General features: G+C 39.6%; 1 protein-coding gene across 6 annotated transcripts in view; it reads left to right on the top strand.

Annotated features, from left to right (window-relative positions):
• The first annotated feature begins 1,530 nt into the window (after positions 1–1,530).
• LOC138759741 (transducin-like enhancer protein 1) overlaps positions 1,531–12,164 on the top strand; it is a 149,071-nt gene continuing 138,437 nt past the window's right edge. For all 6 annotated transcript variants that reach the window (XM_069930352.1, XM_069930370.1, XM_069930353.1 and 3 more), the window contains exons 1-5: positions 1,531–1,604; positions 1,959–2,033; positions 2,483–2,583; positions 3,039–3,102; positions 3,251–3,295. In XM_069930352.1, the coding sequence (XP_069786453.1) occupies positions 2,010–2,033; positions 2,483–2,583; positions 3,039–3,102; positions 3,251–3,295 (234 nt within the window). In that variant the 5' untranslated portion in view covers positions 1,531–1,604; positions 1,959–2,009. The remainder of the gene's footprint in view (positions 1,605–1,958; positions 2,034–2,482; positions 2,584–3,038; positions 3,103–3,250; positions 3,296–12,164) is intronic.

The following is a 12,164-nucleotide window of genomic DNA, read 5'->3' on the forward strand; positions in this document are numbered from 1 at the left end:
ACAGAATTATTGATAATTATTATTTTTAATCTTTAAGGTTCCAATGTTCACATCTTGTGCCAGAAGTCAGTACAATATTAGAAACATATATTAATTAAAACGTTGTTTTTTTTTCCAGGGGAGGTGGCTATTTACACTCATCCTGGGTAAAGGGGGGATTGGCTTTCATTAAGGACGACTTGTGATGAGAGGCACTATACATTACAGAGGAGTGGAAAATTAGAATGTTTTGTGCTGGCCTAAAATTTCCAGTGAACCCGTTGAAACAAATTAAAAAAAAGTATCGTGTGTGTGTGGTCCACAGTCCCTCCACAGCCCGGAATTTCAGTTCACTTGGTTCCTGTCTGCAAAGAAAGCTTTGTCTGTAGATGATCGTCACCTCCAAGGTTACCCCAGTCTGTAGCAAACATATTGGCGTAGATTTGGAGAGGATTGTATCCGTTTGAGTTCCTCGGCGCGAATTTATTTTGAGATAATAAAGGGGACATTTTCCTTGTATATTTCTGTTGTGTTAGCTAACAAGCCACGAGTGTTGTCAACAGAGTGAACAAACAGATCTCATCAAGATCCGAAAACCCAGCATAATACCTGTTCAACATCTGGATGCAATTTTCCAGGGGAGCGAAATGAAAACGAAACGAGACTGCGGGCCACTTTGATTCTGGTCTCAGCGCAGACTTTGCTGATGTGTTCGCGCCTTCAGCCACCCCAGGTCCTCGAGTGAAGTTGATTTTGGTAAGTTGCGAGGGGGAGCACAAGCGAAACAAATCCCGTTTTATTTAATTTCACACGTCATGTAGATTGCATTACCTTCTGGCACAGCAGCTAACGAGCTAGGAAATACATTCGTTCAAGGGATTCTATTCTGTTGTCTTCCCGAAGTTATAATTTCCTTTCGACAATTATAAATCAACCTCTGCAGTAACAACTGCAAGATGCAAACCTGAAGGTTGGCTACAGAGTTATAATTAGTTACATTCCTGCTCTGGCTCTCCAACTTGTGGGTGGGACAAAGCCTTGTCTGTTCCCCCCCCCCCCCCACCCCTCTCTCTTTCAGGGCGAGTTTTGAGCCCACGTTACTTTGAGTGACAGCTGGGATCGCCGCTCCATTGTCACTCTCCGTCTGACTGACGTTCCCTCTTTTTTCATTCGGCTCCTTTCAGCTCAGCCGGAGAGGAACAGTAAGGGGGCGGGGCGAGATGGGAACGGAGCGGTCGTCAGACCAGCCAGAGACAGCGGAACAAACACATCTCAGAGCCTTTTACCATCTATTGGCTTGATTCCGAATCCATCATCCTGATTGACGGCCTGCAGCCACCATTGGGAACTCTGGTTAAAAAAAAACCGGGCAGGCTCACAATTGCTCTGTTCTGTCACCTCCGCGTTTGATTGACAGCGCGCAGACGCGTTCGCAGTCCTCGATTGGACGGATCCCTTTGATGACAACATGATCCCACGTGTGGGAGCTGAACATCGCTGGATTCTGATTGGTAAAAAACGAGCCGGAGGAAGAGTCCGACTGCGCGTGTCTAAATTTGGTTAGTTATCAGTGTGAGGAGGGGATGGAAACCGCGTGTTAATGTAACCAGTGTGTGCTGAAGCTGGTACATTGTTTTCTATTGTATCAATTCTATCCATTTAAACTTCGCATGGTGTATATTGTACTGTATATTTATTCTAGTGGATATTCTGCAAGCGAGCGAAAAAAAAGAATCCAAGAAGATTTCCTGGGGCGCCGTAGGAATTCGGTCTCCTTGTTCCAAAAGTGGCAACTGATGTTTTTACAAAAGAGGTTTTCTCTTAAACATCGAGAGGAGTTGAGCCGGGGCAGCCGCATCTCGCAGCTTGAGGGGTGTAAATAGAAACGGGATCAGAACCCAGGATGCGCTTCCTGTAAACAGTGTGTTTATTTTTTCTCTTTTCGGACGAGACTTTTACTTAATGTGCGTTTCTTAAAGGAAATCGAGTGACTGTTGGAGCAACGGAGCCGAGTGTGGCCGGGTCGAGCGATGTTTCCTCAGAGCAGACATCCTGTGAGTAAGGAAGGCATCGCCGCCGTGCCGGACCGGGCTGGGCCTTTGTGATAGATTGTATGAGCTGTATTCCAAGGACCGTTTCCAAATGTTGTCTCCCCGCACCACCAAGTGCTGAATGCTCTTTCAAAAGCCGCCTGCAATTCAGCGGAAAGTCGCCGCCCAGTCGCTCCCAAATAAAGCGTGGATCTGTTCGTTTCGCTTCCAAAATGCCATCCTTTTTTTAACGAGCGTCCTCTTGAAAGTTGGACTAAAGGCTGTGAAGCTGACGCCAACCCACAAAAGCTCCAGTGTTTGGCTTCGTGAATTGACCTTGCCCTCTTTCAGCACCGCGTGTTTGCTTCTAAAAGTCTGTCGGAAAGTTTCTAGTATAAATATGTCTAGGATGCGAGCTGCATCGTCCACGGTTCTGTTTTGTGCGTGCATGTCATCCTTGTTTCTTTCCCTAGACGCCGCACCAGGCTGCAGCCCAACCTTTCAAGTTCACCATCCCCGAATCGCTGGACCGTATCAAGGAAGAGTTCCAGTTTTTACAGGCTCAGTATCACAGGTGAAATAAGCCCCTCATTCTCTGCCTGGCTCAGCCCCGCCGCCAGTGTTATTGGTTGGTCTGCGGTAGGTCGTCACTGGTTACTTTCCCTCAGCCACGGAGCGGCGCTCTGGCTGCGGGGAGATTGGAGACCAACCCCAAACGTTCAGAAGACCAAAGAGCCCCAAGTCGGGTCTGGACCCGGTGGATGCTGCCCCTACTTTATCTCCCCCTCCCCCAATATCATTTCGGGATCACAACAATCTTCATTGAAGATTGGAGCCATCCACTTTCTCGTGAGCATTTGCATTTAATAAGGTGGTCCTTGGATTATTTAGTTCCTTTGCTCACTTCTGCACCCTCTTGCCATGACCCTCCCAGTCAGGTACACGTTCACTTTCAAAGCACTGTGACTCCTTTATCCTGCTTCCTGAGGAGGAAAGACGTCCTATCCCTTGTGTATTTTTTTTATACAGCCTCAAGTTGGAATGTGAGAAACTGGCAAGTGAGAAGACAGAGATGCAGCGACACTATGTCATGGTGAGTTTACCTTGTGAAAGTGAAAGCAGGCAGCCCATGTGCTTTTTGGTTAATGATATTTCCCCAAATGAGCGAGAAATACCACGTTCTTTTTGTTGATGGATCTGAAATTGAAGGTTAGCTTGTGAATCTTCAATTTTTTTTACAGTATTATGAAATGTCTTACGGATTGAACATTGAAATGCACAAACAGGTAAGATTTGTTTACCTATTATTTTCAAAGCAATCTTGATGCAATAAAGAAAGGGAATATGTATGAAAGAAATGTTGGATGAAGTCTCAATTTGACCTTTGATCTGAAGTAGCTTGACCAAGAAGTCTCTTTTCCAGATGCCAATCTCCCGCAAATATTTATTCATTGTTAATTATTGTACTAAAGTTGCCCTAGGTTACAATAAAATATGGATTCGTGACTCTTGCGTAATTTAATGAACTCTGCATTCGGCCTAATGCTCTTGCTGGATGATTGAGTGATGTTGTAGGATGTCTTGTGGAATTGCAGAGGAAATAGTGTATTGCAGCTCATTCTGCTTTGCGTACAAAGGACCCGATTCTAAAATGAGCAGATTATTTGGCTGCTTGTCCAGACGTGTGGAAGGAGGTAAAGGTTTTTTTTTGTGGTACGCGATGCTAATAAACTTGTATCATGTTTTCATATGCTTGAAGCCATCCTTCTGCATCTGAAGGACAGTAAATACTCAAATGGGCCATTTTTGTAAATATTAAAGTAAGGTTCAGGAAGGGTAGGCTATTCATGACAATAGATGGGAAGCACAGAGCTATAGATGTAGTTTGATTCTGGTTCTTTTTCATACTGAAGAGTATTAATTACAAGACATAACCAATTGGTGACTTGTAGTTTCTAATCCTCAAAGTACTATTGACAATCAGTTTTTACGATGCAGATTTACTCCTTCAGCAGAGATTATCTTCAACTCAGCCCATGGATAGCACATGTCAGTCTGAAAGAATGCAAACAGGTTTTTAGTTTGAAGTGTTCCTTATTGCTTTATGTTCTTGACATTTTACCAGAACTGAGAAATGGCTTGATACATTGCTATAACTGTAGTAATTATCTGTCAGTGTAGTGTGCACTTTGCTTTAGTAATCTTGTATGTATTTGGGGGGGAAAAAAGAGTTCCTGTGCAATTTCTCAGCTGTCAAATGCTACAGTGATATTTATGTGCATAAATGAAGGTTTCTAAGTACCACACTTTCTTCAGCATGCAGATGGATTGTCTTTCAATGCTGAATTAAATCCCTCTGCAGAATTAAATTTGTAGGTTAAATTGAGTTGCATTTTTAGATTTTTTTTTATACATGTAGACTTTATATCTGCAAATTTCAAATATTGGTTGACAGTTGTGTCTGATCATAATTAAAAAAAAAAAAAAAAATCTGACAATATCTAGGCCCTTGGGTGTAACTTGGCTGAAACTGATGCATTTTGCTGACTGATCACCAGTGCAGCCTAAGTGCTCATTATGTTGTAGGGAGGGCCTATGTAGTCTCATTACATTTGACAAGAATTCTCTCGGGGGGGTGGGGGGGGGGAGAGAGGAAGGAGAACTGGGTATTAGCTAGGCTCCTCGCAGACTCAAATTCTCTTTTTTTTTACGGTTTCTGCTACTGGATGGCAAGTGAACATTGCATTAAAAGTAGGAGGTGAGGGAATTGTCATTTTATCATGGCTTTGTTAGTTGAAAATGGGTAAGTTGAGGTGTCTCTGGGGCAAAGCATCCATCCTTCTCATGGTTTGTCTTCTGAGTAGACATTCTCTGCTTGCTTTTTGTGAATACCACCTGCAGGGTTATAGAGATGTGAGCAAATGCTTTTTATTAAGGCTTCAGTGCTTTTCATTCATGGTGTAATACCAAGTCATGAGAAAAGAGGAGTTGCTTTTCCATTGTTTCTTTCAAAAGGCAGAGTTTTAAGCATATGCAGAAATGAGTGTCCTAGGAAATAGAGGGGTATTGATTATGGTTAGGAGGTTTTTTAGTTTGTGTTTTTTTTTCCTTGTTGAGAAGTTTCAGTATTTTCATTTATGGTTAAAGTTCATTGAATGGTCTTATTGTTTAAATTTATCTTCATGTTGAAACTAAAAAAAAATTATACATGGTTTTTTTAAACTATAATGATGCTCATAAGTGGAATTAAGATTTGTAACTGGAAAGCAACTCGTGGAAAAAAAATTGAGAACAGCTTGAGACTAGTTTTTAATGCTACTTAACCTTTGCCTGTAGACTGTTCAAAAATATAATGATTTCCTACTCTAGAAGCGGCCACTAATTAAGAGAGGAGGATGACTTGTTGGTTGCAGTCATACAACTTAAATGCCAATGGATTTGTATTTGTTTTTCACTACCAAAAAAAACTTGTCCCAGTGAGGACATTGAAATACAAGATTCACACTTGTTTTTCCTTAACTCTTGATAAAGACGAGGCAATGATTTGTGGCCTGAATTAAAAAAAAAAATGATTATTAACATTGTGCCATGGTGGACTTGATGTCATGCTGATGTGTTGGATTTGTGTAGTGAGCTTACAATTGTGCACTTAAAATACTCCACCTGACATCTTACCCAGGAAATGGTTTTGCTGGGAATGGGGCGGAGAGAGGGTGGTTTGAGTTAGTTATTGAATGCTATACATTCTACAATGAAATTTTATTTTGTTCGATTACTATGATTTTCTGAGTCCTTGATCTTGGATAGATTATTATTCAAGGTCTTGAGGTTGCTTTTATAACCACACATGTTAATGTGAGGAGCTATCCTTGTTTCTCATCAGAGTTTGAGTTTAGCTATAATCTATATTTAAACACTACAAAGCTTTAATATAGAATGCTGTGTATATAATGTTTTAGTTCAGTTACAAATTAAAAAGAAACTCTCCTAAAGAATAGGAGAATTCCTTTGTCACCAATGTAGCACATATTAGAATTATGATCTGAAATTGTCAATTAAACAAGGCAACTGTCAGAGGAGTAATTTCAAATCACTTCACTGAATTGATCCATCTGTCTTGTAAATAATCTCAGACTTGAGACAGAGAAATTGTATTTTCATCCACATTTAATTAAGTAATAAGTGAATGAAACATCAAAGACTTTTTTTATTAATATTAATTTTAAAAATAAAATGCCAACTATTTCCAAAAAAAAAACATTGAGGTCTGGGGCATTTATTGACATGATGGTTGATGCAATAAAGTCTTGTCACTTCTTTAATTTAACTAGTCTCATGCTGATATCTCCATTTACAGGCAGATATCTGTAAGGCCCATTTAATTACAGAATAGGTTGTATCTTTGGGTCTGTTCACTTTATTAGATTTTCATCTCTGTGGCCCTTGATGGGGATCCCTTGGGTTCTCCAAAGTGGCCAAATAATTGATAGTGCTGGATACAGAAGATTTTAATCTCCCTTTTTTTTCATTAAAGTTCAATTGAATTGCTTGAGGGTGCTGTAGGTGACTTGTGTATTTAATTTATATGACGTAGTGCCCAGGCTGAATCTTCCATTTGGCAAGCCATTAACAATACAGCCATTTCTCTTCTGTATTAGTAACGATCTGGATTGCATAATTGAACTTTATTTTGTGAATTGTGTTCAAAATCAGGATTTGTTTACATATTTGGGAACCTTGAGATGTCTTTCAGATTCTTAATTTTCAACTTCCATTTAATGCTTGCTTGTTTTATTTTTTTGCCTAGTTTACAGACTTTAATCAATTTAAATGAACATAGTTGTGAGTGGGATCCAGAGAAATGGATCATTTTGTGTTGATAATCTTTATTGCAGCATCAACATAGTTAAGTGTTTGAAAACTGTTTTTGAGGAGCTTTAAATCAATATATTGGTTGAAACAGTTTAACCGATAAACTAAGACTTGGGTTTGTCTTCAAGTTGGTTCATCTGAATAAAGGAATATATTTTTAAATATAATTGACAATTATAATTGACAGAATGTTAGGCATTCCTCCACTAACTGGTTTTGTTATGGAATATATTACTGTTAAGTCTAAAGTTGCTTAAATGAAATGTTAATTAAGGGGTATTGACAAGAGCCAGGGATTCTTAACAGTTAAAGCTTGCAGTGCTCATGTATCCTATCACTGTCTTAGGTAAACAGTTGCACTTGGCAGATTATCTAGCCGGTGACCAGTCATTGTATTGACAAGTGCAGACACAATAAAAACTGTATTAGGAGACCTGCCACAGGGATTTGCAGTAAATATATTACAGCACTCGAGTGAATTGCCAATACTGTTTGTTTAGCATTTTGCAAGGGCAATGGTAGTATGGATTTTTGCATTAAAGGGAAAAGACTGTTGGAAAGAATTGGTGATGGCTGAAGAGAAATTGACTCCATGATCCTGTTGTCTGCGTGTAGCTTGAAAATCATCTGAATTGTGTAAGGTTGGTGTGCCTGTGCGCAAATGCACGTGCTTCTCCTTGATGTAGAAAAGTGAAGATTTTATAATGGGCTTAGGTTTTCTTCCTGAAGCACATCAACACAAAATCTACAGCTCCTAATGGAGTAAATATTTTCCTTTTTCTCCCACAAAGGACTGGAGATGGGAAATGTGTTCACCAACATCAATGTCAGGCACTGCCCCATGATGGAGTGCCAAGTCATTAGTTTCCATGTGATTTGGAATTTGCCATTCAATGTTTCTACTTCATTGTGGCAAATTGATTAGAATTTATTGGAATGTAGTGAAATGAGGCCAGATAACAGAGTTAATGCATTCAAGTTGAGGAGTGTCATAACATGCTAAAGATGTGAGAAAGAAACTCCCAGCTTCTTGATGACAGCTTGCTTTCTGTCTGTTGGCTGTGGTTCAGAGATAATCCCAGCTGCAGCTGTGCAATAATCTTATTTACACTGTAGAGTGAGTGGCTACCAGAGGCATGTTTCCATAATAAGACAGTGGTATTAGAGGAGGTACATGGGGGTGGGAAAATGTTTGTTTTTTTTTAAATTTATTGAGTTTCTTTTTATCTTTCCTAAATTGGCCTGGTCTATAAATGGAATAGGAATGTGCTTTCTTGTGCAATTTGTTCAAGATTGTGTATCTTCACATTTCATGGTAAAATTGTACCATTTCAAAATTGCATGGTTGTGCACTAAATTTTGTTTAAAATGTTTAGGCTTCAATAAAATCAAGTGTTTTGCTGTAAGTACCAAGTCCCTTTTTGTAACTAACAAGTTTCCCTGTTGGCAATTATGTTGATTTTTTTGTGGTTCAGTTAGACATTGCTGTTTGTAGATATGTCAATATTGCACTGTTTGCTTTGTCAGGCGATAACCATTCACATTTATGGACATTCATCCCTAGCTTGACATTTTAAAGTAGTGAACAGGAGTGTAATCGAGGAAAATACGTTAAGCCAAAACATGACATACAAATACCAAAGATTTCAAAAGTTGATCAGACAACAAGGTTTTAAGAAGCATTTGAAAGGAGAATGGGGCCTGGGGAGGATATTCCCTGCTGTAAAGGCCTAAAAGGCTTGCATTTGGGAGAATGTTCATGACCTCCAGGATTTCCCAAAGCACTTTGCCTCCAATTAGGTTCTTCTGAAGTGCAGTTACTGGTGTAATGTATATCACACTAGACAGCTGAAGGCACAGCTGCCAGTGGTGAAGCAATGCAAGTGGAAAATGCACAAGAAGCTCTGGAGTTACAAGGGTGGAGGCAGCTGCATAGAAAGAGAAGAGCAAAAGTAAGGAGAAATTTGAACACAAGAAGGAAAATGTTGTCAGCAAGTACAAAAGGTGATGGATGAATTGCATTGATGCAATACAAGTTGAGCAGAATTTAGTGCAAGTTTTAATACGATGCAAAACTATGATTAGTCACTGAAGTGTTGGAATAAGCTGAGCCTGAAGATAACAAAGCATGAATGAGATATATAGCTTTAAACTCAGCATTTTGATTCTGTCCTTGTTAATGGTTCGGCAAAATGGAAGTGAATAAGGTTTCTTAAAGGAATATTACATCAGAGACTTGTAAATTTGATCGTGGCACTCCTGCTGAAGCGAATCATTGCATTTGAGAGTGATAGAAAGACAAAATCTCCAATTACTGAATGATTTGGTGATTAGCTTGTGTTGCTATGGAGACTGAGGCTGGAACAAATTACATTTTAAGGAATGAAATAATCTTGAAGTGCTTCTGGGAGCACACATTTTGGCAGTTTTACTTACATGGATTAAATTTAGGTTGACGGGCTATTATATAACATTTGTGTCCCAGAGATCATCTTTGTAACAAGAACTGACATAGGCCATAGCATGTTTCCTTTTTAAAATCTGACCTCAAAAACCACTGCAAAAATTCTGAATGTGAAGATTTAAATTCCTTTTGTGAAACTTGCTTTGTCAAACTACTTAATATTAATTGTTGGCATTTGATGTGATAGATGCAGAATAATTTTAATTTGGGCTGCTCATTTATTAATCAATCAATTAATGGAATATATTGGTGCACTGCTTTAAAGGAACAACATGAATTTTTGTTAAAGTTAAAGCCCCCGATGGAGTCCCTTCCTGTCACGTGATTGCTAAAATATAATTGAAAATTGGTTCTATCAGTAAGACTTTTTCTTATTGTAGGTTAATACTGTACAATACTATATACATAATATAAAAATACATTGTAAATATACATGACTATATACATAAGCTAATATGTAATGTGCAGTTTGCAGGGCTAACATAGTGTTGGGTGAGTCTGGAGGTTGTTGCTGGTACAGTTCTGCACTGTACAACATAATGAATTTACACTGAGTTAAACTTTTTACTTTTTAAACATTTATGTAAACACTTTCTTAGCCTATATTGCACACCCACACACACTTTAACAAAGAGGATCAGGATCATCCACATTATTTGATTTTTAGATAGACTTTGGGTGATTTTTACCACTCCATAGAGAGTCTGACATCTCGGCATTGGTTGTTCACACATGAATTACCAAAACTCTAAATCTCCATTTCTTTATGCAAGTTTAGACAGCATTCTGGAGGTGCAGTAAGTAAAGAGGCAGGACTTGCAATACCACTGTTCATTAGCCTGTTGTTTATGGAATGCCTGCAGTTCATTTTAGACTGCAGGTGTTCCAGGAAATTGTCAAGGGGTCTAGGAGGTAAAATGTTGGAATGGAAATGGTACCCTCATTCCTGCTCTGAGCTTTTTGCACAGCATGCATTGTGGGAAAATGGGAATATTTTCCTGGAGCACAGCGGCTTTGTATATAAAATAAACCACTGTTTTCCACTGGAAGAGTTTCAGGTCAAATAACCTCTATTGATGATCTGCCACCAACAATAATAATATAATCTTCTGTAATGCCTGAAGGACCTGGCTGAGGCGCTTCTTGAGGAGGTGTTGGCTTCTTCCTGTGTTATTTGCCTAGTTTGCTTTTTCTTTTAAATTTATACATGCAGCATGTTAACAGAACATTTTGGCCCAGGAGTCCATGCTGTCCAATTTGACCTACGCACTGGTATGTTTTGAACAACAGGAGGAAACCGGAGCCCCCAGGGGAAACCCACCCAGACATGGGAAGAATGTACAAACTCCTTACAGACACCATGGGATTCAAACCCGGGTCCTGATCGCTGGCGCTCTAAAGGTGTTGCACTAGCCATTATGCCAACCGGGCTGCTCATTAATTTCTTTATATGCAGCAAGATCTGCATGAGCATTCCTCTATTAGTAAAAAGCGTTCAGTGTTTTAATCCATCTCTTCAGCAAGCTGTTAAGGTCTACAAAGAATTTGGCTAACCCTTTTACAGGGAACCTTTTCTTCACCTGTTATTCTTCTTCTACACTTTCCCTTTCCCTTGTCTCTTTTTCAGCTATTTGCTCTTGCTCTAGCTCCAGAAATTCTTCATTTATTAGTTTCTCAGGAACTACCTCTAGGAGCTCTTCACCTTTGTATAGGTTCAGATTTTTTTTAAACCATGTCAACAACTGTTCTATTAATCCTTTCATCTTGAATCCCTTAAAGTCATGAACATACACCTTCAGTATTTTTTTGTTCCATATGCTGTTCATCCACCCTTTGGTCACATCATCTCCAGGCCCAAGCAAGGTACTATACCATTATACACCTGGCAGTGCAATTGCTTTGTATACAAGAGACATGAGATACACGTATTGTGTATGGGAAGCTGTTACATTCATTAGATCTGGTTAAGTATGCTATGTCCCATTCTCTAGTCAGGATTTCTGAACTCTATTATAAGCTTTTGGGACTACGGACATATACGTGGTCGGACATTGTCAGAATGGATGTTGTGTGGCGCATGACTACTTTATAATTTCTGTATTGAAGAGCACAAATATAATGAGTTTTCAACATGAGCTACAGGCTCTGTTTTTCTTCCTACTGACATGGCTCAACTTCGTGTAGATTTCCAGCATCTGCTGTTTATTGTCTGATTTTCACAAATATTAAGGCAACTGTTGTGCATACAACAGACTTTCAAATTTCATGCTGAAATGTAGGCTAACTGCAATAAACAGCAGTTGTTTAATTTATTAATAATAACTAATCGAGCAATTCCATTCAAAATAAACATTTTTACAGTAAGGATTAAGTTGTGTCTTTTAATACAAAGGACTCTACATCACCTTTGTTGACCTCACCAAAGCCTTCGACACCGTGAGCAGGAAAGGGCTTTGGCAAATACTAGAGTGCATCAGATGCCCCCCAAAGTTCCTCAACATGATTATCCAACTGCCCGAAAACCAACAAGGTCGGGTCAGATACAGCAATGAGCTCTCTGAACCCTTCTCCATTAACAATGGCGTGAAGCAAGGCTGTGTTCTCGCACCAACCCTCTTTTCAATCTTCAGCATGATGCTGAACCAAGCCATGAAAGACCTCAACAATGTAGACGCTGTTTACATCCGGTACCGCACGGATGGCAGCCTCTTCAATCTGAGGCGCCTGCAAGCTCACACCAAGACACGAGAGAAACTTGTCCGTGAACTACTATTTGCAGACGATGCCGCTTTAGTTGCCCATTCAGAGCCAGCTCTTCA

The sequence above is a fragment of the Narcine bancroftii genome, chromosome 1, assembly GCF_036971445.1.
Source record: "Narcine bancroftii isolate sNarBan1 chromosome 1, sNarBan1.hap1, whole genome shotgun sequence".
NCBI classification, from domain to species: Eukaryota; Metazoa; Chordata; class Chondrichthyes; order Torpediniformes; family Narcinidae; genus Narcine; species Narcine bancroftii.